Genomic DNA, 23,418 nt, shown 5'->3' with positions numbered 1-23,418 from the left:
TGACACACTAAAGAAGGGATGGTGGGTGAAGGGGGGCCGACCGGAGTGGGGGTTGGGAGTGGATTATCTATCAATGGCGTATCGCCAAATGTTTTTCCATCTCTTCCATTAACAGTAATTATCGCAAATTATCGAATTTATATGTGCTAACTGGACATCCCTCTGCGCGTCGTCTCGTCGCTGCCTTCAAATCCAAATTCAATCCACACACACATACACCCAAAGCCTGATGAAGGAGGCGTGGCGTCGCGGCGGAATTCAATAATTTCTAATGAAAGTTGAAAAGCGCCGCTTGAAGCGATTGGTTGGGTCTGGGAATTCCACAGAGTGTCAACGCGAGCGGCTAGTATCGAACATGTTCGACGCCCGGTCGAACCGCGAGGCAGGCAGCGATGCTGCGCTGTTGACTTTTGGGTACAGTGGGTCAAAACAGGTTACTCCTTATTTTGGGTATGTACCCAAACTGTGCAGTTAACTTTTCCGCATCCAAATGTCCGAAAATAATATTTTCTGTGTAATGTGGCTAAAGTTTGCTTGCCACAAAAACTTAAACCTGCATTGCCATTAGGTAACTATAAAAGATTTTGTAAGAAAAGGCGAACTTAGGGTTTGACGACTCGATATTACAAGAATAAGTTGCAGAAAAGAAAGAAAGCATTTATTATGCAAGCTATTCTTCCCTTTGCTGAGACTCCAACTTTTATCCACCGTTCGATGCTGTGCTGTCGAGGAACACCCACACGCACACAAACGCACGCTGGCGGCTTGAAGTTCGAAGCTGAGCAGAAGAAAAAGCCGAATTCAAACAAAATCGAATCGAATCGACAACCGCAACCGCAACAGCAACGAAAAAGAAACCGAAAAAGCTCGTGATCGCTGCACCGCTCTCTTTCCAGCGGCAGCGCCAGCGACAACGCTCTTTGGCTGTCAGCGGTAGCGGCAGCGGTAGCAGCAGCGCTGAAGCCAACGTCAGCGTCAACGCCAGCGACGACGCCGACGGCATGCAAACAGGATCTGAGCGTATATTACGTAGCGGTGGGCTTTGAGCCAACATCATTCCCCAACCGAACGCCAACAACGCCAGCAGCAGATCCAGCGATCAGCGTCAAAAGAGCCACAACCCACGATTAGGTAGCAGCCAACCGCCAACCGCTAACCGCTAGCAACGATAACGAGCAGCTGTTTTGGGCCCAGTGTCAGAGAGCTATCTGGCCGCATCTGCCAACAGCAGCAGCGATCCCCCGCATCGTCAGCATCAGCAGCAGGCAGCAGAAACAAGTGCAAAAGTGAAGTGAACTCCGCTGACAGCGACGCTCTCTCTCTGTCACCTCCACCTCCAGCTACCTGGCTAGCCAGCCAGCTCCTCTGGTCTCTCGCGCTCCGGCTTCGTGCTCGCGCCGTGTGTTCGCCGCGGTTCGCTTCAGATTCGGACTCGGATTCGGACCCGAGATCGGGTTCGTGTGGCGCTCCGCTCGCGCTCCAAGTCGCGCCGTAAATTACTTGCAAAGTTAAATTTAGTCTCGGCTTTTAATACCGTTTTTGTGCGTTTTCGAGTTGGTCGTGTTTTCGTTAACAACAAAATTCCAATCAAAAATCAAAAATCAAAAATCCGCTTGGACCAAAACCAAAAAATAGATTCTGAAGAGGAAAGCTCTTACAGCTCTTCAGAAGGAAAGACTTTAATGTGACTGCGAGAATCTTGAAACTTGTGAAACATTTCCCGGACCCTGCTGACCGATAATCCTGTTGAAATTTTTTTCTTTGCCAAATACCCAGTTTGCTCGGGCATTATTTTTTTTTCTGTTGAACAACTTGAACGGAGATGTAAGCTACTCGCCCCCGCCGAGAACTGAGCCCCGCTTCCTGCTGACCATTTAGAACACTTATTTTTCGACGCGGCCACCACAAACAGATCCGAAACGTCCAGCGCAGCAAGCCTTAAACAACAATATCCAATTACATAACGTTTAATTGCAAAGAGCAGCAATTTAATATCATAATTCGCAACAAAAAATCAACAAAAAACCAAATAAAAACGCGCTCACACACACTCCCGCATGTGTATACGTATACGCATACAGACGACAGCGTATTAAAAGACGGAAGTGGATTTTGTTCGTACAGCGGCAAAGCGGCAAAGCGGCGCATCCTGTTTTGGGCTTTCCCACACACAAACACACACGTATAAGAGTTGCGATCACGTTTTCGCAAGACAAATAACGGTAAGTGTTATTATGCTATTTTTATGGGTTTTTTGTGCAATTTACTTAGGTATACTCGAGTACTCGAGTAGCCCGAAAGGACTACCCACCCAACGGTGACTGTAGAATGTGCTGGCAAGCGTTTAATTTATTTTAATTTTTGCTTTACAACATATCATACAATGGGGCTTAGTTCTACGTTTAACACTAAGTTAGAACTAAACATTCGTCTACCCGTGGAACAGTTTTGCAACAGCTGCCACAGAGATGAGTCACGAATTGCAATTAAGCCAAAAGCAGTCCATTCCCGCCCGTCCAGTCAAAGTAAGCTGCACAAATGGTGTCACACAGCCGCAGCAGGCTCTGCCATTACTCGAAGTGGCACCATTAGTTTCCGATAAAAAGAATCTGACAAAACCAAACCATGGAAAATGCATCAAAAAATATTCATGCACGTGTGTTTATGGCACACATTTATTTTTTGGACTGCCAGAAGGGACAGGTATCCCAGCCAGCCAATTGTTAATAATAAACAAACATATTGCATAAGCTTTTGCGGCTTGTGCGAGGCCCCAGCCAGCACCCGCAAACAAACAAAACGAAGCGAGTCCAAACAAAGGAACAAAACTCTTTAAAGTCGTTAGGGTTGCGGTTATTCCTCCGAGAATGCACAGAACCGGGAATCGATCAGGGGAGGACTCCCAAGTGGTGTTTCCAAGTTACATTTGGCTGTCAGCTTCAAGTAGGGTGGTCCACTCCCACCCATAGAGAAGAGAGAGAGAGAGAGAGAGAGAGACCTAGAGGCCTGACAGAACGACATCCACAGCTACCACCATGCGGCCGAAAATGGTCATGTGACGCCTCGTATCGTATCGTATCGGATCGGATCTGCTGGATACGTTCATGATTTTGGCATGCGCACTGCATGGGGTTGGGTTATTTAAGCGCTCGTCGAACATGCGCAGCTTTTCAATGGCCCAGAGAGACTTATAAAGCAGGCAGCTCACATCCATATCCCCCCAGAGGGGCCAGCGATCCACAGCGGATCAGCATAGAAAACTTTCACTTGGCGGTCCAGCGGGACCCACTTCGAGGCGCCGCTTTCAGCCCGAGCTTAAATCCCATGAAGATGCGTTTCAGGCGGAAATCCGCACTCAAATTGCCGACTTCCAATGGCAATTTGCATAAATGTTGTTACGATAACAAATCACCTAGAAAAAAAAGCGAACAGCAAGCGCAAACTATGACAAACAGAAATACTAATACTTAGTTCTAATTAAAAGTGGTTGGGGTGAAAAAAAAAAAACGAAACTAATTAACATTTTTCGAGCGCAGCGCAAAGCGAAAAAAAGGAGAAAAAAAAAACAGTTAAGTCAATAGAGGTGAGAAAATCAATTCACAACGACAGACACAGGCACAGACAGTGGCGAAGGCGAAGGCGAAGGCAGCGGCTGGCTAGTCAAGTGCCCACTTGAGTGGAAAATCAATGCACTTCCGCAAAAATCGCCAAACATACACACACTCAGATACCAGATACGAGATACCAGATACCAGATACCAGATACAGATACATCCGCAGGCGCAACTATTGCAAAGATACTCAAATACTTGATCAGAAGTGGGGCGGCCTCCTAAGCCCTATTTGAATGTAATTATCAAGAATTTATTGCACCTCAGCTGAATCCGGTGCCGCCGCCAAAATAGTTGTGAGAAAAAAAGTTGTAAACGGTCAGCGATTCTTTATGGGCTCTTATAAAACATTTAAAGGCACAGTTTAGCCAGAATAATTAAACAAACACTCGTAAAAATGGGCTCTCGAAATCAATACACTAATTAAGTGGAAGCCAAAAATATTCTGGCAATTATTTCAACAGTTCGCTGGTGACTTTCATTTGCTGGCTAATTTAACTCTAATCAAAGCAATTATGCAACTAAGTATTCGTAATTAGTTTGAATAAAATGCTTTAAGTATTTCTAATTGAGTTTGCAGCTTTTTGAGAATTATTTAAACAATTCACAACATTTTATTGTTCACATGCGGAACAAAGACAAAAACTACACCGCTATAAGGCATATTTTATGGTTGATTGAAAATGATTTATCTGCTCATAAAAGTGCATCCAGTAGTGCTGCAGACAGACATAAGTAGATATCAGTTTTAGACATAGACATACGCAGCTTGTGACTCACGCAAGGCATTTTCATTTGGCTTTGGGATAAAAGTTTTCTTTTTATTAATGGGCGCGCCTTTTCAGGCGAAAACTTTCGCCCTTTTTTGCTGGGTTATTAAACAAAACATTATTGTTGTAATTATTGTTGGCTCTGCTTTGCTTACTTATTTGTATTTTTATATGTCGTTTTTATTTGCATTTTACTTTTTGTATTTTGTGTTGCTTTATTTTTTGAGACTGCCTTTAAGACTGCCAACTCCTTTCGACAAGTGCTCGAGGCTGTTGACGCTGCCTGTTGCATCTACAAAAACAAATTTCGCTGTCTGTCTGGCTGTCTGGCTGTGTCTCTGCCTGTGCTGTCTGTCTGACTTCTGCTTCTGCTTCTGGAGCTGCTGCTGCTGCTGCTGCTGCTGTTTTTGATATCGTGTCGGAATCGTTTGCACAACAATTTTGCGGCTGTTCTGCCATGTGCCTGCCCGTGCCGTGCTCTTCTGCTCTGCTTCTGATGATTATTATGATGATCGGGTTGGCAGGTTGACTTTATTACTCATACGCCGTGTGTGGCTGCTTGTACCCAGTCCCAGCCACAGCCACAGGCACAGCCTTCTTGGCACGGACAGTGCCAAATAGCTGTGTAAATGTTTGGCCAACTCTTGTTAACACACTCTGCAAATAATTTATATAAACTTGAAATTAACATCAGACACCAGAAATCAGTCAGCAGTCAGCGTCAGGCCAAACTGGAGCGGCCTCTGAGAGGCAGTCTCCATCCATACATTGTACGTCGAATGTTATCACTTCATTAGAGCCAGCAACTTTTGGGTGCAGCTCGTCAAGACGACACGATGTCACGATGACAACGAAGACAATGACAATGATGATGATGATGTTGAGCAAATCTGAACATATACCTAGATATTTGTAATTAGCCAGCTCTCGTTTTGCATGTCAGTGTGGCCAAAAGAACAAGTCGAGCAAGAGCAAGAGCAAGAAACCTTTGCCAGCTGATAAGGTTATAGACAACAGTTGGCCCAAAGTTTAAGATACTGAGAAAAAGAGACATGAAGACATATTCTTAGGTGCCATTTCAGGCAATCCTTGGATCGTAGCTGTGGTCCACTGGGGCCACTGTGGATGCCCACAGCCTCCCAGCTGATTTGAGCATTGCATAAGAAAAGCCCCAACAGCAAAACTCCTAAACTCGTTCGCGTATCAATATATTTGGCTGCATAAATACATTCAGACGCTCGTCGTTTTCTTTTGTTGCCACCAACGAGATTTCTTTTGTGAATTAAGAGAAAAATTAACATGAAAAACCTTTGGATGGTAACCTTTAGAATCGACAAAAAATGCGAGTCGCTGGAAAAACTTCCACGATGACAACAAAACTGACGGTGCGAGCCACAACAGCCATGAAAACTTTCCATGAACAGCGGGGGCACAGGCTCCAGCAAGTCTGATCTGTTCGATATCTGTGTCTGTCTTTGTGGGGCTTTCACCCAATTGCGGAACACAAAAGCAGTAGCTGTGGCAGTAGCTTTCTGTGGCAGTGGCAGCAGTAGCTAACCGTCCAACGAACGATCATTATCGTGATAAGGCGCGAGGTTTATGATCAGGTTTTTATTGTTATTTATAGCCAAATAATTACCAGCAAGCGGCCAGGCCGATAAGAGGCAGAAGCTATGTACATGCATACATACATACGAGTGTATGACGAGCAGCTACTTAGTCAGTGGCCACGTTGCTGATGGGCTGCTCGAGAAGCATCCAAAAGCTCGTGCCCGATCCGCGATCCACGATGCCCGATGCCCACCGATGAATGGTCGCTTCCAGCTCTCTCAGATAAGATTTGGTATTTGTATTTCATAATATCATACGCAGAGAGTGATATGATAGTGAATGACGACCAGAAGACTGCCTCCCTGGCGTTCCGCTTTCAATGGCAAACATTGAACTTTGATGTTGTTCTTATGAGCTTATATAACACGCTCATTATGGCCCATTATTTCGTACAGACATGCTCGTATAATCGAGATCCGATCCCGGCATTCTGTTGGGTCTTTCCCACCGAAATTCTGCGTCGCAGAACGGCCACAAGCCAAGCAATTGGGGCTAAGGCTGAGCCAGAGCCGGAGCCGGAGCCGGAGCCAGAGGCTGGGCAAACACTCAACAAACGACAGCAGAGATGCCAACAAAGGCCAAAGCCAAAGGCAGATTCTTGATTTATTTGGCTAACAAATGAGGGGAACTCGTTCTAGTGTATCCCGGACAGGTGACAGAGCACTTTGAGGCCCAAAAGAATTCGCTACCAAAGATCACATGTATGGGGAGCATGCAGGGGGCCATAATCTTTTCACGCTAACGAGTATTCTGGCCCGAAATAAGTTCCGTTTATACGAGTACACACAATGTGGGTTAAGTAAAGAATATGCCATTTACTTATGTATGTACATCACATCACTTCTGCCTCTAATTACGAGCTCGTCTTACACTCATAAAGAAACAAAAGCAAATAAAATAAGGGGCGAAAAAAATAGGCGACACACAAATGAAAATGAAAAACACAGAAATTTATAGTTGACGCCGAAGCGGAAGTTATTATGACAGATAAAAAAATGGGAAAAAAAAACACAGCGCAAGCACAGGAGGCGAGAACTCAAAACAAAACAAATCAAATCAAATCAAAACGAAACTAATGCTGGCACCAGGCAAACAAATACGAAACAAAACGAAAATTGATACAAAAATGAAGCTCAATGCAATGTTTTGTTAGAACTTTTTCACTTTCTGCTGCTGCTGCCACTAATTGCATTCTAATCGTAGACGAAGGTCTCGGTCTTGGCCATGTTTAGTGTTTGCTCTGCTGCTCTGTTTGCGTTTCAGTTTGAGTTTGAGTTTGAGTTCGAGTACTGTGGGAAGCAGTTGACCAACACATCAGAGGAATGCAATGCGATGCACTCGATATGGAGTGAAAGAGCTCTGGATATCGATCGATTGCGGTCTCCACTGCTACAGAATACACAGACAGACATACACGATTCTTAAAGCTGCAGGTAATTTGTTCTATCATTTAATCGGTGTTGCTGATTAATAAATCTACCTTAATCCCTTCTGTCCCTGAAATAAGGTCATTTCCGTGCTGGCTTTTATTGCCCCAGACATTGTGTAACAACCTTTACGAGTGTATTTATCAATGGGTTCTAGTCTCTGTGCTCTGGCCACAAGAAGCGATAAAGATTGAATCGCTCGCTCGTTGGCAATCTTTACAGCAGCAGCGAAATCAATCGATTTAAATTTGATTAGGCTGTGATTTCCGCGTATCGTACCATGGTTTCATTTACGACCAAAGTACATAAAAAGCAGCTAATATATGACGGGGCTATATGACGATTACGGACGGCCTGGTTATCCGTACCAATATTATATATTTTATGGCCAAACAAATCACGCGAACTCACTCAACGGAAATCGGTGAATGCCGCACTGCCTCTGAGCGTTGCTTCAGATCATTTCAGAACACAAAGTAATACCCATATATGCATATATTTATATGTATATATATTTATACAGATATATAACTCATGTATGTACTGTCTACATGTGTGTGTACCCGGGATGGGGAAAATCATTGTTATTAATACGATTATTGTGTGCACGGTTGCGTGTTAATTTTGCTGTGATTCCGCCTGGGAGTACCTTTTTGTTTGGCGTTTTTCCCATTTCCCATTTTCAATTTGCAAAACACAATGCAAATGGCTTTGATCCGAGCTTTGCCTCTGCCTCTGCCATCCGGCCGGCCGTCCTTTCGTTGGAGATTAACTGTTATTAGGGCCTTGTTATCAAATCTCAAAATCAATTTTGATTTTTAGCCTCCTCTGCTTCTGCTCGGACTGATCTCGTTGACATTCGAATTTGGGTGGGGAAACAATTAAAAGTTTGTCTGTTAGTTGAACAAAACAAGATTGTAATTGTATCACATATGTAGAAGTAGATAGAAATAGAGAGAGAGAGAGAGAGAGAGAGAGATGTATGGCCTAGTAGTAGGAGAGTTTTATTATTATTATTATTATTGAGTAATTGTCTCGCACAATCGCTTTGCCCAGAGGTTCAATCAACTCGTCGGGGCAACAAAGCGAGCAGAGAGAATTGCGAGTGAGCGAGAGCCAGTTCGAGTATTTTCATTTAAATTTTCATATTTTGGAACGAAGTCAGCGATCCAGCGATGCATTTGAGACACTGTTCAAGGATGGTTCCTTATAGTTTTGTGACTTTGCTTCATCGAAACTTCTGATATTTCACTCTGCCTAATCCCTTGGACAATTGGTCGCTGGCAGCCATTCACTTAAGCCATTTTGTGTTGTTACTTTAATTAAAATTAAAAATATGAAGCGGAGGGGAAAACACACACACAGGCAAAGGCAGCGCCTGAAGTGGCTGAGAGCCAGGTATCTGATACTACTCTATAATGAAATGAAATCAGCAGCTAAAAATATTGGCTATAAATAGGCAAACAACGAAATAAATTCACACACACACACACACATGTGTAGCACATATGCAGATATTTATGTGTGTGTGTGTGTGTGGAGACAAGACACAAAAAACCAGTTGACTCCGTAGAGTCGATGCCAAGTCAGCCTTTGCCCATTCCACTCCGCAGATCCGCAGACAAGAGACGTTGGCATTCACGTGACCAGCAAAAAAAGAATTGTCATATGTATACGAGTATACCTATACGTATACGTATACGAGCGAGTGCTTGGGTGTATAAGAGTGCGAGTGCGAGTGCGAGTGCGAGTGCTGGGTAATCGTGATGGTAATACGTGAGGCTGAGGGTGGCATCGATTTTGGAAAACCTGATTATTGGAATTCGTGTGTCTGTGCCTGTATATTCGTGTATTCATATTTGTGTGCTGGTGTGTGTGCCTGTGGACGCTAGAATTTTTAATTAATCAATCGTTGGCCTGATATGATATTGAATATGATAATGGAGGGGGCCGCTCTCTCCCTCTCTCTCTCTGTGTCGATCCAAGAATAGCCAACAGCTCAGCTCATCAGGTGCTATTCAATCCAAGCAATCTGAGTTGGAAACAGTCCAGCCCGAGGATCGGAGAGGGCTTGATAGGGCTTTGTGGGATATTGTTCCATGACTCATTTGGTAGAGTTTCAGTTTTTCCCGTTTTGTGTCGTTTATCAGTTGTGCTTAGGGCTTAGCCTTCAACTACGAATCGAATGGCATTTGTCGGCTGGGCATGATAAGCTGTCCACTATCAATCAGCCATTGACTTATGTACAGACGAGTATGTGCGTCTCCCCGATGGACTCTTAAGTGCACATTGAATAGAAGATTAATTGACTTTAAACGATCCATTAAGGTACCCAACAATGTATTGGCTCGATTACTGCTCGTTGGTGCATCATAAAATGCGCTCAATGGATGGGAATATCCCTAAGATCCCCAATCGAAACAATTGCCCAACACTGCGGCAAGCTTGTGCCTGGCATCTCTTAGGGCCATGCCAATGCCAATCAAAATGTATAGTTTCTATCTGTTGTTTATATTGGTTCGATTTGGCTTTGTGTTTGTGTTTGTGTTTGTGTTTTTTTCTTCTTTGAAAGTGGGTCAGCCAACAAGCAAAGAGTGTGCCGCTGTGAGGCTGCAAAGCTTTTAAGCCGACAGCCGAGAGCCAACTCGAGGCAGGCAGGTTGAAGCGAAACCCTTGATCTTCTGCCAAGCCAGACGCAGAGACGCATGCCTGATCGTCGTTCGGCTTTATTGTTGCCGATGATGTGTGAATAAACCCATAGACGAGTCAAGTGCACTACCCTTCAACTCGCGGCAAAAAGCGTATTATTGACACAACTGCTATAGCTGTGACTGCGACTGCGACTGCGACTGTAACTGGAGCTGTAACCACTCTCGCAGCGACTGTCAATGGTTTTGGCTTTCATTTAGGGCTGGAAATTCTACTGGCAATTCCTATTCAAGCTTTCATTCTTCATTAGCGGCTGTCACTCGAGTCTCGAGTGGGTCGGGCAATAGCCAAATTCCTTGATACATCTTATCCACAAATCGCAGCAACAGCAATTGGCCACTCGTGGCGTAGTCATAGACACTTACTTATTGGAATATTTATTTTTGTATGTCCCATGCCCATCTAGGAGCTATCTAGAACGACATTTGAGCATTCTGGCAGGCATTTCCTGAGAAAAAAAAGCAAACTGAAAACGAAAACGAAACCATAAAAGAAACAAAGAGAATGGGAAGGGAAAAATCCCTGATTCCGCGTAACTCTGCCCAATCATTGTACAATATTTATGATCGGTAGCTCCGCCAAAATCACAGTTCACATAATCACGCGCTAATAACTGCGATAAGATGGCCATAAGACTCACCGCCCGCCACACCGCGATCGTGCTCCCGATCATCGATAGGATCAGCCACATGGAGCACTCCTTCGCCGCCTCCACCGCCACCGCCAGCTGCCCTTCGCCTTCGCTTTCGATTGCCACGGACTGCCGTGCGGCCCGTGCGCGGTTATTAATTAGAATTTATGGTCTGGCAATAGTCGGGCCCATATACAGACAATAAATAGCAATAGCAATTGTATATGTTGTTGGCCCTCTCTAATCTAATCGCCGAGACACGAAACGCACAACTCTTCACGCTCGGCCAGTTCAGTCCGGCCAGCCGCTTGACCGCTGAAGAGCCCGCCCGCCGCCCAGCGATTGCCCAGCTCCAGCCAGGAGCGGTCTAACGAGATGCCATCCGGCAGCAAATGTGCTCCATATGGGATGGCAGACATCCTGTCAGTGCAAGCAAGCAATCAGAAATCTTAAATTAAGTCCGAAATGAAGTTCGAAGTTCTTGCGGCAAATGCAACGCCTTGAACCGCTCCTGTGGAAGTCGCCAATCGAGTGGACAGCAGACACACGCCCCATTAGCAATCGGCAATCAGCAATCGACAATGGGCAATCGGCAATCGGCGATCGCTCATCGATCATCGCTCATCGACAATCGACAATCAAGAGCGAGCGGCTGGGGAGCTGCCAACGCAGCAACACCCACAGCCCCATCAGGTGGCTCTTCTGGTGGCACTCTCTGGTGGGCTCTATCTATCTATCTATCTGAGAATTGGCCAAAGCAAGCCGAAACAGAAAAAAAACAGCAGCAACTCCCTCTCTATCTCTGTCCGATTATTTACAGTTAGCCCCGTCCAGGCGATAACCTTGCCCGTATATATCTTTGGGGAGCTCTTGGACCGCCAACTACGATTACCACGACAAAGACAGCAACCAGCAACCAGCAAGCAGCAAGCAGCGACTGGCGTGACGCCGCTGCCAACGCAGCTGCTCTCTGCCGCCGCTGGCAGCGACGCCTGCCACTAATCACTCCAATTAGCTAGAAAGTGCTTTTCGTTTAAAATTCGCACGTTGTCGCATTTTCTTGGCATTGTACTACTAGGCTCTGAGACAGCCACTTGGCCCCCTGTCCAGAAAGTGTTTTTTTATTCGCCGCTCCGCCCTGAGGTTCCCAGTTTAGTGTTTCATTTCAATCAATTCCGTGTCCATCCCAGAGGGAATCCTTTTTTTGCCATCATACTGTGTGAGTGATTGAGTGCAACGAACGAACGAACCAGATCCTTCTCCATCATGGAAGAAGCAAACCAAAAAACAAACTAAACTGCACAAAAAACTCCCGCCAAATGGGGGGAGCTTCATTTGAAAGCGTAAAAAGCGAAAGTAAAGCCAAGTACCAGACCAAACAAAACCAAGTATCAAAATCCAAAAAGAAAACTACTACGAAATCCACTCGAATTCGAATGCAAAGAAACTACAATGCAGGCCAAATTGACCGACAAAATACACACACACACACACAAAAAGAAACAATACAAAAATATGCAATAGTCAAATACAACATGAAAAGAGCAGACAAAAATCAGAAAAATCTTGCAACATTTTTTGGCTGCTCCTCCACGCGTAAAAGTCAAGTGTAATATTTTGTTGTTTGTATGAAATATTTTCTTCTGGCAAATCAGGAAGTAAAGAGGATTCCATAGAATGCTTAAGCTTCAACGCAAGAGTATTCGCCAAAAGATTATTTAAGATAGTTTTTATTTTTTCTGGTTTTTTTTTTTGTACACTTTTGGCTGAATGCAAAGCCAAGGAGGCAGCTTGGGTGAAGGGCCCAAAAAGCAAGCAAGCGAAACAACAAAACAAAACACAAAAACCACAAAAAATAATAATAACAAGAGCTAAACAGAAAACAAAACTTTTGGCACAAGCCAGCCCAGGCAGCCAGTCAGCCAGTCAGCCCATTTGTAGGCCACTTAAGGCCCGATCTATACACAGAGAAGATAATACCGATTCAATCCGCTTGTACATACTTACATGGGCAACGTTCATGTCGAAACGAACTTTAACAAAAAGAAAGGCAAATGTAGCAATGATGTTGCTGCTATGAATTTTATGTACAGCTTTATGTACATATGTATTTATGTATGTACGAGTATGTATGACGAGGGAATATTTCGCTGGAATAATAATTGAAGCTGAAATTGTTTTTTTGTTTTACTTTATTTTATTCTTAATGACGTTTGGCGCGTGTGTGGCGAGTGTTGAGTGTTGCTTTGCCTTTATACAAAAAAAAAAAAAAAAAAAAAAAAAAAAAAATACGTCCCCTCACACGCAGCAGCCATAAAAATCTTTGGGCTCAAATGTAGAAGGAAAACTACCAATTGCTGACCAATTTCGGGGAGGGAACAATTCCAAATTCCACTGACAGACAATTGGCAATATCTAGTATCCACACCATATAGATTTTCATAGCCATACACACATTCTCGTAGAGTATTCTCTTTTTTTTTTATATAACATTTTGTCGGCACTTTCGGTTTGATGCCCGCCTCGTATTCGTATCTGCCGTATCTGCAATCAGCGAAACTTAAAAAATATATTCAAAGAAATTAAATACATATGAAATGCTCGCACGTGCTGCTCCAATATTGTATGTAGGTTCTAGCTTGGCTGGAGATTGGCCATTGTCTGGGAAAGTTCCAGTGGCTGACGTCAGACTTCGTCTCAGACCTCAACTCCGGCTATAGTAGCAAGTTCCTTATGAGTTACGGGTATATTAATAACGTGTATGGCCAGGTTTTGCTTCAATGATTTATGCTTTCGGTTTGGCTATTATGGATTATGAATTGGTTATTAAACCCCCACAAAGCGACAGCGATCGGCCTAAACTACGCCGCAGTCCGACACAATATTCTATGGCCGATCATTTAGTCGCGTGTAGCGGTCCCTGAGAACCGAGCCGAGTACCCAAGCCGTGAGTACAAGCCACAGCTAAGGAGGAAGCGCAACAGATACTCGAACTCACACACGTTCCAATTGCTGTTCGAGTTAGGAAGCAACAGGTTAAGTAACTCCACCGCTGAGGGTTACGAGAGTGTGACAAATATTTTACTTATAACTGATCTACTCATAGAACAGACTCATTGGGTGACAGAATTGGGTGTACATTCATTTGCTGCGCTACGTTTGCGAAAGAGATCGATGTCTTGCCCGGTGGGTATGTGCTTGAGCTCTTTCCAGAAAAACTCCTCCAATAGCTGGCCATTTTTGTAGACCGGATGGTCAGGCTTATTGAATTTGAAGCAATTGTGAAGGATCAGCATTACGTCGGACACCGCCTCACCGATATGTTGGTAGACATTTTTGCGAAGTCGTTTCTTTATGGTCTGTATGTCCATGGGCTTCACGACAATCATGTAATATTGTGGCACCCCCAGCTTGACCGCGTCCACCGGTTTCAGGAAGTCCTGCCCGAAGTCACTCTTGGCCGCTACCTCCAGTATAGCTGTCTCGAAGCAATTCAACTTTTTTGAGTACTTGCCCAAATTGCTGGGCTTTGGGTCCACCATGGGCCGAACTCGAGTCAGTACACGACCCGGTACGGGTTGAAGCTGGAGCTGAGGCTGGAGCTGGAGCTGAGGCTGGAGCTGGAGCTGAGGCTGAAACTGGAGCTGAGGCTGAGGCTGTTCCTAAGGGCACAATGTCATTGGAAGTTTGATTGTTAGGAATATGTTTCTTACTGGCTGTGTGGTCGCAATCCGAGGGCGTAAGGAATGGGTTGAGGCCCGTCGTGTGGGCCGACAAGTGGCAGTGGGAGGGCGCAGTGGAGTGGTCGTGTAAGGGCGAGGTGCGAGCAAGTGCAATCTTCTGAACTTCATGGGTATATCAGCGTACGGATTCTCGGGCCCCTTGGGAATGGTATACAAGCGCTCCATGAAAAACTTCTCCAGGAAGCAGCCACGCTCATAGACCATGGTGCCGCGTATATTGTACTGAAAGCAGTTGTGAAGCATCAGCATAAAGTCGGACACAGCCTCGCCCACATGGTGGTAGAAGTGATTCTTCAATCGCTGCTTTATGGTGCCCATGTCCATGGGCTGTGCCACGATGGCGTAGTAGTTCGGTGCCTGAATCACTTCCGTGTCCACAGGCTCGCGAAAATGCACAGCGTATTCATTCTCGTACAAGTCCACCAGAATATATTTGTAAAAGAAATGCATCTTGTTGGTGTACTGACCATAGTTCGAGGGCTTTGGAATCACCGACGGCTGCTCACAAGACTCCAGCGGTTGGTTGACGTCTGTATCATCTGAATTATCTGAATCTACTGATTTATCTGAACTATCTGAATCCTTTGCACGTTGAAGAACGCCTTGTACAACCTTGTACAACGAAGTAGTTCCCATTATTCTTAACCTTACCATCGTTTTTTTTTTTTATTTGAGGAAAGTTAATTTAAAAGCGCCTTACTTTAGAATCGAAACAATTCAAACGATAAATAATTTACTTGGAAAGCTCTCTGATGCTGACAGTTGGCAGCTAGCTCACAACGATTTACAGCACTGATTTTAGTGTTGTAAAATAATCTCTAGCTTCCTAGCCACAGTCGCAGTCACTAGTTTCTGCCCATGTGTGGCCCATTTTGCGCATCTTCCAAAGCGTTTCCTCAGTCTTCCTGATCTGATGATATGCATAAATGAATAATATTAATTTTGGTTGTGTTTTGTAAAAAGAAACTCCGCTAATGGTGACCAGACATCGGACATTATAATATGTCCATCCATAAGTCATACATGTTGTAGCATATTTATGCATGTTGAATTCTTTTTCTATCTTTTTTAGTCGCTATTATTAATATGTATAAGCGTTTTGAGAATCTCCACCATACAACAAAGTTTAACCAATTTGTTGTTGTTTTATTTGATTGTTTTGCTGCTGGGGTCACGAGGTTTCGGTTTGGGTTTCGGCTTCCCTTGTGTTTTGTGTGTGTCTGCCACAGTCGCTTCAGTTGATGGGCCCGGATAATGGTCGGGTGTCCGTCCGTCTGCCTCATTTTCAATTAATTGGACATGAACTTGAACTACGATGGGAAGGGGGCTGTGGCAGGGGCTGTGGGCATCCCCCAAGCTATTAAGTGTTTGGCAATTAGACAATGGGAACCGCTGGAAACATAATCCCAGGCAAACGAACACACACAAAGCCAGAAAAAAGACTTCCCGCCGCCCCCACAGACATGCTCGGGAAAGAATGAGTTCTGAGTTCTGAGTTCTGAATTCTGAGTCTCAGTCTCGGTCGGACGAGGCAAACAACAGATATGTACATAGACAGATAGATAGATATTCATTTTTGTTGCCAAATACTACTCGTACGAGTGTGTCAGTCAGTCAGTTCGGTCAGTCCCCATCCAGCTCCATTTGTCTACGACAATTATGGCCAACAATTATGGGCTGCGCCGGGCTCTGGGCCTGGGACTGGGCAATTTCGCTAACGAAAACCTTTCAGTGGTTGCTCGCTCGTATTACTATTATTATTATTGGTATTGTTATTAGCTCTGTGAAGCTAACATCTGCACACATATGTCTGATGTATATAACGTTTAATTCACGATCTGCAAATGGGTTTATAATCGTCTAAGTGGCTAATGGTTTTTGTATTCTTTTGTCTTACAGCCACACTCGTTCCTTTGGTTAATTGATTAACCAGCACACTCGAAGTAAGGGAACTGAGAACGGAGAGCACAGCAAGAGAAATCCAGCAAGATGACTGGTTTCACGAACGGTGGCTTCGAGAACGATGAGCCCGTCAAGGTGAGTTTTTTCACACCCCGAACAGTTGGGGTACTTACTCTTCCAGACACCCAAAAACGTACTTCTGAGTTCTGTTTCGATGGCCAGCCCTCATGAAATCATCGAATGAATCAAAGACTTTACAAGAGAAAGCACAAAATAAATGACACAGTTTAAGTTAAAGCAGTTTAAAGCTATTTATGACTCGAACATATGGCTTTTATTTTGTTGATTTGCGAAATATTCCTTAACCACAAAATCAATTATGGGAAATACAGGCTGAAGCTATCTTTAGAATTTTTGTTAGACCCATTTTGCACACTATCAATTCACTTTGAATAACCCCAGAAGAGTCTAGGGCTCGGTGGTTCCTCAGTTTGCACAGAACATTTGGGCTTGGCAATTTCCATGGGCCGACAATTAAGAGCCATTGAAATAGCCATAAAGCGCTGCCATTTGAAAATGTTTGTCACATTCTTACATGGGTTTTTTTGTTGTTTTTTCTTTTTCTTTTGTCATTTATTCATGCATGGACAATGCCATCGCTCTGATGTTGTATTTAGTAGGTTTAATCGTGTAGCATAAGGCTTATGGTTTATGCCACAGACATGTACATATATATTTCTCGATGTATTGTAGAGGCGCTGCTTATGAGCCGGATTACACTTATCGTTGTGTGTTTTTCTTGTGTGTTTGTTTTGGATTGGGCCGTGTTAATGACTCTGTTTGCCTTCGCCAAAGAAATCATGTTTTATAATGAAACGCGTCACATTATTCATTATGGCCCAGATGAGGAGGAAGTACGAGTAACGTATCCAATAAGCCTCAGATGGAGATGAAGATGGAAATGATGCTCGAGATGCTAATGATCATTGGCATGTTGGACAGCTGGACAGTTGGACAGTTGGCCACTCCTTGGATTTAAATGAGGCGAAATAAATTTCACCTCAAGAAACCGAAAACCAAAAACCCGAAAACCCAAAAACAAAAACCAAACCACCGCGAGAAGCAGAAAAAAAAAACGAAAAAAAAGAAATGTGATAGCAGAAAGAGCTTAACAAGCTCTCACATACACACACATGCACTTGCACGTGTATGTGTATGTGTATATGGCCATGTTTTTGTGGTGTTCGTGTCTGTACAGTGCTGCCAACTCATCCGTGCGAGTGCTGCCAACTAATTCCTAAGATATTTGGCAATCAACGGCTCGAATCAAAAACGACTTGCAACAAAAACCGATTGCACAATTAAGCCACTGACAAGGTTTCATAATAAAATATTGCCAATTTACAATAATCTGCGAGACCAGGCCACGCACCTCCCTGCGACCCAACCCAGTCCCACCCCCACCCCCACTGGCACTCGCACAGTCCAGTAATCATCGGTTCTAAAAAAAAAAACAAGAAACCCGTTTTGCTCGTTGTGGTCAAGACACAGAACCACTGCTGCGGTTTGCCGTTGTCGGTGTCGGAGAACGTCCAGCAGAGAGCGAATTTATGTAAAGAAACAAAAACAAAACCCACAACAACAACAAGAGACATGTAAAGACTGGCTGGGAGTGGCAGGGGTAGGCTGAAGTAGGTGCAGCGGCAGGGGCAGGGAAAGTGGCCAGAGACAAACACGAAACGTGCAGCGTTTAAAAATAAAACCAAAATCTCGTGCTCCAAGCGCGCGTGCGCAACATGCTGCCGTCGCCGCGCACACACAGTAGGTCGCTGGCAACATGCTGCCGAGCACCGAGCATAGACCGCCTCTAGGCGCACTCACACACACACACATACACAGAGAGAGACACACAAAGAGAGACACACAGCCACCCACAGTAAAAACCACCGCCGCTCACTTGGCAGCCAGTTGTAACTGGTTTTCAGCAGTTTTTGTTTGCGCTTGTCCCAACTAGAGGCGACGCAAGCCGTTGACGCCACTGCCGACGCCACGGCGCAGCCGCCACTCTCGCATATCATTATGAACCCTTTCCCCCCTTCACCCATCACCCATCATACATCTTATTATTTCGCAGCATGCACTTGTGCTGCGGCCAGCACCAGCTGTTTGTCGATTAAAGCTGCGCCCGACACACAGGCAGACAGAGACAAAGCGGTCTGCCCAGTGGGTCTTTGGGTCCACTGTCATGATATGCTAGGGACCATTGCCGCATAACGGTTTCCAAAACAAAGCAGACACAGCAATACATTTGTCCACCAAACAAGCAGCACTTGATTTAGAGCACCGAACTTACTTGAGCTTTCAAAAGTATGATTCTACCGTTGCTCTGCCAGCAAAGCACAGCATGCACGTGTGCATCTATGCCTCTCTCTCTCTCGCTCGCACATTCACATTCACAGTTAACGGGGTAATAAACGTAAAAGAAATTATTAATATCTAATCTGAGCAGAAGTAAATCCCAATTTTTGCAATTATGCAATTAAAACTATGCATAGTCTGGTATTTTTTCAATCACAATTCTCAGCACTTTCGATTCTTATTTTATGAGTAAGTGCGACAAAAACCAGAGCAAACTACAAGAGTAAAATGTATTTTCACGCATATATGTAAATGTCTGAGTGCTCCTAATTATTGTTTATATTTGCTGACGTTTTTGCTGTTGCGACGCGTATTACGTATGTATTTAATATTATTAATTTTAATGGATCCGTTTTATTTGGTTTCCTCCTTGCTCTCGCAAATTTCCCCTCCCTCGCCATCCCTCCTCTGGCTGTGTCACTTTTTCTGCGTTTTTCGTTTTGTTTTTAATCATTTAAATGCGAACTTATTACTCGAATCCGACGAAAGACGGCCTGAAATTTGCATACAAACAAAACGAGCTCCACAGACCAGACAACCCAGACAACCCAGACAGCACATGCCGTAGCACCTCATCGTGTGAACAGACACCAACTACCACGAATATTATGTGCTACTACTATAGCTAAAACAAAAGCAAAAGTAAAACTTCATTGAGTGAAACAGAGCCTGCAATCGATTACGTCTTGCACAACAACAAGCGCGCACCCAACCACCCACTCGGGTTTTATGATCATCCCCAGCCCAATGCTCCCATTGCCCCTCAATCACTTATGTCTTGGCCGATCGATGTAACCTTCTGGGCACTGTGCAGCGCATGCAAAATCGCCACATTTTTTTTTTCTTACGGCCAGTTCTCGCATCAAATATGTGTGTGTATGCTTGGTGGGTTTTTTGTTTGGTTTGGTGGGGCCTGGGGAGCATTTTTATGGCCATTTAAAGGCCGCATCACGCATGCGCCATGCGCCATGCGCCATGCGCCATGCAAAAGTGCCCGCGAAACGCGAGCAAAACGCGTGCGGGCTTTTCAAATTGGTTTTATCTTTTGATTTTTTGTAGAAACTAAAAGCGTAAAATGCGCCAACACATAAATAATTAATTAATGTGTATGTCTGTACATACATACATACATATGTATGAATTTATTTATGTATTTTGTGTGCAGTCAGTCTGCAGAGTCGAGACGCGAAAATGAAAGCGCCCGAAGAGAGTTTTGGGAATTTATTTTGGATACTCTTCGAGATGCAAACTAGAAAAATACAATAAACAAAAGCATAATAGAAATACTTAAATATATAATAAAAATGCGACATAAATTATACAATTTGTCGTATGAAATATTTATGCAAGAGGCTGCCAGCAGAAAATTTGCTTAACCAAGAAATTTCCATCAAAAGAAAGGAATTCAAAAATGCATGTAAATGTTGATGTATGTCTGTACATATTTATGTACATTTTCTAACATCAGATATGAATAAAAAGAAATTTGTGGCATGGCTAAAAAGTAATTCTGTTAAGTTAAGTATCGACTGCCCGATGCTCGTAATAAGAAAGTTATGGTAAGGTGGAAAACGAGCTGATAAGAAAGAAAGTAGGAACATGCCCGCACACTCTCCACAGACTCCTTAGCTTACTCCTGACTCCTTGCCGAAACAGAAACAGAAACAGAAACTCAAACTCAAACCGACGACAAATCCAATCCACAGATTGCTGATTTTTGTTTGTTTATTTTTAGCCGAAAGCTGGTTTCGAGCCCGACACCGCCTCGCTGCGAGAGAAAGTTGTGCTGAATCCGGCCGAGAAATGGCGCATCTTAAAGAATATCTCGATCATCTCGATCGCCTTCATGGTGCAGTTTACAGCATTTCAAGTGAGTTCTATCAACCAGCACCAACAAGCCATCCATCCATTCCCGACACTGACCGACTGTCTGCTTTCTTTTAGGGCACAGCCAATCTGCAGTCATCGATCAACTCTAAGGATGGCCTGGGCACTGTCTCGCTGAGTGCGATCTATGCGGCCTTGGTGGTGTCGTGCATCTTCCTGCCCACCCTGATCATCCGCAAGCTGACCGTCAAGTGGACACTCGTCTTCAGCATGCTCTGCTATGCGCCCTACATTGCCTTCCAGCTCTTCCCGCGCTTCTACACCCTCGTGCCCGCCGGCATACTGGTGGGCATGGGTGCGGCGCCCATGTGGGCGTCCAAGGCGACCTATCTGACGCAGGTGGGACAAGTGTATGCCAAGATCACAGAGCAGGCAGTCGATGCCATTATTGTGCGATTCTTTGGCTTCTTCTTCCTGGCCTGGCAGTCCGCTGAGCTTTGGGGCAATCTGATCTCCAGCTTGGGTAAGCATCCAACACAGAGACCCACACGGGAAGCCTCTCTAACGCACTCTTCCCTCGCACAGTTCTTTCCAGCGGTGCCCATGGATCCAGCAGCAGCAGCAACTCAACAATCAGCGAGGAGGATCTGCAGTATTGCGGCGCCAACTTCTGCACCACCGGCGCCAATGGACACGGCAACCTGGAGCGTCCGCCAGAGGATGAGATCTTCGAGATCTCGATGATCTATCTGTCGTGCATTGTGGCCGCCGTCTGCATCATTGCCTTCTTCCTCGATCCCCTCAAGCGCTACGGAGAGAAGCGTAAGGGCTCCAACTCCGCCGCCGAGATCTCGGGCCTCCAACTGCTCTCGGCAACGTTCCGTCAGATGAAGAAGCCCAATCTGCAGCTGCTCATCCCCATCACCGTCTTCATTGGCATGGAGCAGGCCTTCATTGGGGCCGACTTCACCCAGGCCTACGTTGCCTGCGCCTTGGGCGTCAACAAGATCGGTTTCGTGATGATCTGCTTCGGCGTTGTCAACGCCCTGTGCTCCATTCTGTTCGGCTCTGTGATGAAGTACATTGGCCGCACGCCCATCATTGTCCTGGGAGCCGTGGTGCACTTCACTCTCATTACTGTGGAGCTCTTCTGGCGACCCAATCCCGACAATCCCATTATCTTTTACGCCATGTCAGGCCTTTGGGGCGTCGGTGATGCCGTCTGGCAGACCCAGATCAACGGCCTCTACGGGCTGCTCTTCCGCCGCAACAAGGAGGCGGCCTTCTCCAACTACCGCCTGTGGGAGTCCGCTGGCTTTGTGATTGCCTATGCCTATGCCACAACGCTGTGCACCCGCATGAAGCTGTACATTCTGCTGGCAGTGCTCACGCTGGGCTGCATCGGCTACGTCATTGTCGAGATTCTCTACAGGAAGAAGGTGAGTGCCGCCCGCCCGAAAGTAGGCAATCATTTGCTAATTTCCTTTCTCTCTTCACCCTTGCAGCAACGCAAGGTCAAGAAGCAGGAGAAGCTGGAGGCTGCCGAGAAGGAGAAGGAGGCCGCTGCCGCGGCTGCCGCCGCCCTTGCCGCTGCCGAGGCCGGCGTCGACGGCGTCGAGGAGACCGACGACGAGTTGGATGATCTCGAAGAAGATATTGTAGTCACGCGCCTGTAAATGGAGTCATCGGTGCCGATAACTGTTAACTGTTTGATCAATCGAATCGATAATCGATGATTGATGATTGACGATTGATGATCGAGACAAAAGAAATCGTTGTATAGCCAACGGCGTACTTAGTGCATTGAACCCCCTTACCCCCTCGCCCATCATCCCGACCACTCGCGACACCAGCCCCTCCTCCTGAGAGAAAACCATTTAGCTCAAAGACCATCCCGAGAGGCACACACATGCACCTCGATATGCATGCACTACCCCCAACTCCCCCTCCCGCATGTGTGTGTGTGCTTGGATAACTTTAATTTGTACATAAAAAAAGAGAGAGTCTCGAGAGAGAATCTCGAGAGAGCGCGAGGGGAGAACGATAGGCAGGAGTTGTCGAGAAGAGAGAAAGAAAGCAGAAAATGCGGCATACATTTGCATGTGTGTTAGTACACACACACACACAGACACACACACACATACACACACCACACACTACACACGTGAGTGCGTGCGGGCCCCTAAATGCCTATAAAAAATTGTTATTTTATTTTAAATCGTATTTTAACTATAGTCTCTACCCCTAAAAAAAAAAAAAAACACTTTTTCCTTTGTAAATTGAGAGATATGATTTGTTTTTTTTTTTGTTTTTTTTTTGTTGGTTTTGCCACTGAGAGAACATAAAGGAAAACGTGATATTCCGCAAAAAACTCCCACAAACACACACATAAGTACAGTCACAACAAATGCTATGCGATGCACCATAGTGAAATTTTTGTAAACCCCAACTGGGATCCATTGAAACGAAATGGAACTCGGTAATGCGATAAAAAGTGCAAAGTGCAAAACCGTAAACCGTAAACCGTAAATAATTATTATATCTATAAAGAAGAAAGCAACAAATCCAGCAAGCAGAATGATGTATACACGATTTTTGCTCAGTATTATGTTTTAAACTAAATCTAAGTGAGTTATTGTTTCCTGTTTTTAACCCCCCCCCCCCTCCCCCCTTTTTCGTGAACGATTCTGACACTCTACTCTGGGGGCCTTCTGCAAATATCCCGAGATACCCCTACACACAGAGAAATCTACACACGCATATGAAAGT

At 44.9% G+C, this 23,418-nt stretch overlaps 2 protein-coding genes across 3 annotated transcripts; one reads left to right on the top strand and one right to left on the bottom strand.

Moving 5' to 3' along the window:
* Window positions 1-1,057: 1,057 nt before the first annotated feature.
* LOC117580652 (UNC93-like protein) lies at window positions 1,058-23,417 on the top strand. 2 transcript variants are annotated; one of them, XM_034267252.1, is made up of 6 exons: window positions 1,058-2,222; window positions 16,402-16,539; window positions 20,558-20,692; window positions 20,767-21,172; window positions 21,235-22,088; window positions 22,155-23,416. In XM_034267252.1, the coding sequence occupies exons 2-6, from the start codon at window positions 16,492-16,494 to the stop codon at window positions 22,323-22,325; spliced, it is 1,614 nt and encodes a 537-aa protein (XP_034123143.1). In that variant the 5' UTR covers window positions 1,058-2,222; window positions 16,402-16,491; the 3' UTR covers window positions 22,326-23,416. The 2 variants fall into 2 exon arrangements, with proteins under 2 accessions (XP_034123143.1, XP_034123145.1); XM_034267254.1 differs by lacking the exon at window positions 1,058-2,222 and adding an exon at window positions 11,883-11,978 and having other exon boundaries at window positions 22,155-23,417.
* Window positions 13,819-15,138, bottom strand: LOC117580872 (bromodomain testis-specific protein-like). The gene is made up of 2 exons (XM_034267622.1): window positions 14,473-15,138; window positions 13,819-14,385 (listed from the first exon to the last, which is right to left on the bottom strand). The coding sequence occupies exons 1-2, from the start codon at window positions 15,136-15,138 to the stop codon at window positions 13,873-13,875; spliced, it is 1,179 nt and encodes a 392-aa protein (XP_034123513.1). The 3' UTR covers window positions 13,819-13,872.
* Window position 23,418: the final 1 nt, after the last annotated feature.

The sequence above is a fragment of the Drosophila guanche genome, unplaced genomic scaffold (assembly GCF_900245975.1).
Source record: "Drosophila guanche unplaced genomic scaffold, DGUA_6, whole genome shotgun sequence".
Classification (NCBI taxonomy): domain Eukaryota; kingdom Metazoa; phylum Arthropoda; class Insecta; order Diptera; family Drosophilidae; genus Drosophila; species Drosophila guanche.
The sequence above is the reverse complement of the archived record's forward strand: the minus strand, read 5'-3'. Positions and strand labels throughout refer to the sequence as shown.

Bases quoted from the DNA above. Each gene is read 5' to 3' on its own strand.
- LOC117580652 (XM_034267254.1), top strand. From the start codon at position 16,492: ATGACTGGTTTCACGAACGGTGGCTTCGAGAACGATGAGCCCGTCAAG. The intron at 16,540-20,557 runs GTGAGTTTTTTC...GTTTATTTTTAG, and splicing joins AGAACGATGAGCCCGTCAAG to CCGAAAGCTGGTTTCGAGCC. The intron at 20,693-20,766 runs GTGAGTTCTATC...GCTTTCTTTTAG, and splicing joins TGCAGTTTACAGCATTTCAA to GGCACAGCCAATCTGCAGTC.
- LOC117580872 (XM_034267622.1), bottom strand. From the start codon at position 15,138: ATGGGAACTACTTCGTTGTACAAGGTTGTACAAGGCGTTCTTCAACGT. The intron at 14,386-14,472 runs GTAAGAAACATA...TTTCAGCCTCAG, and splicing joins GGATTGCGACCACACAGCCA to CTCCAGCTCCAGCCTCAGCT.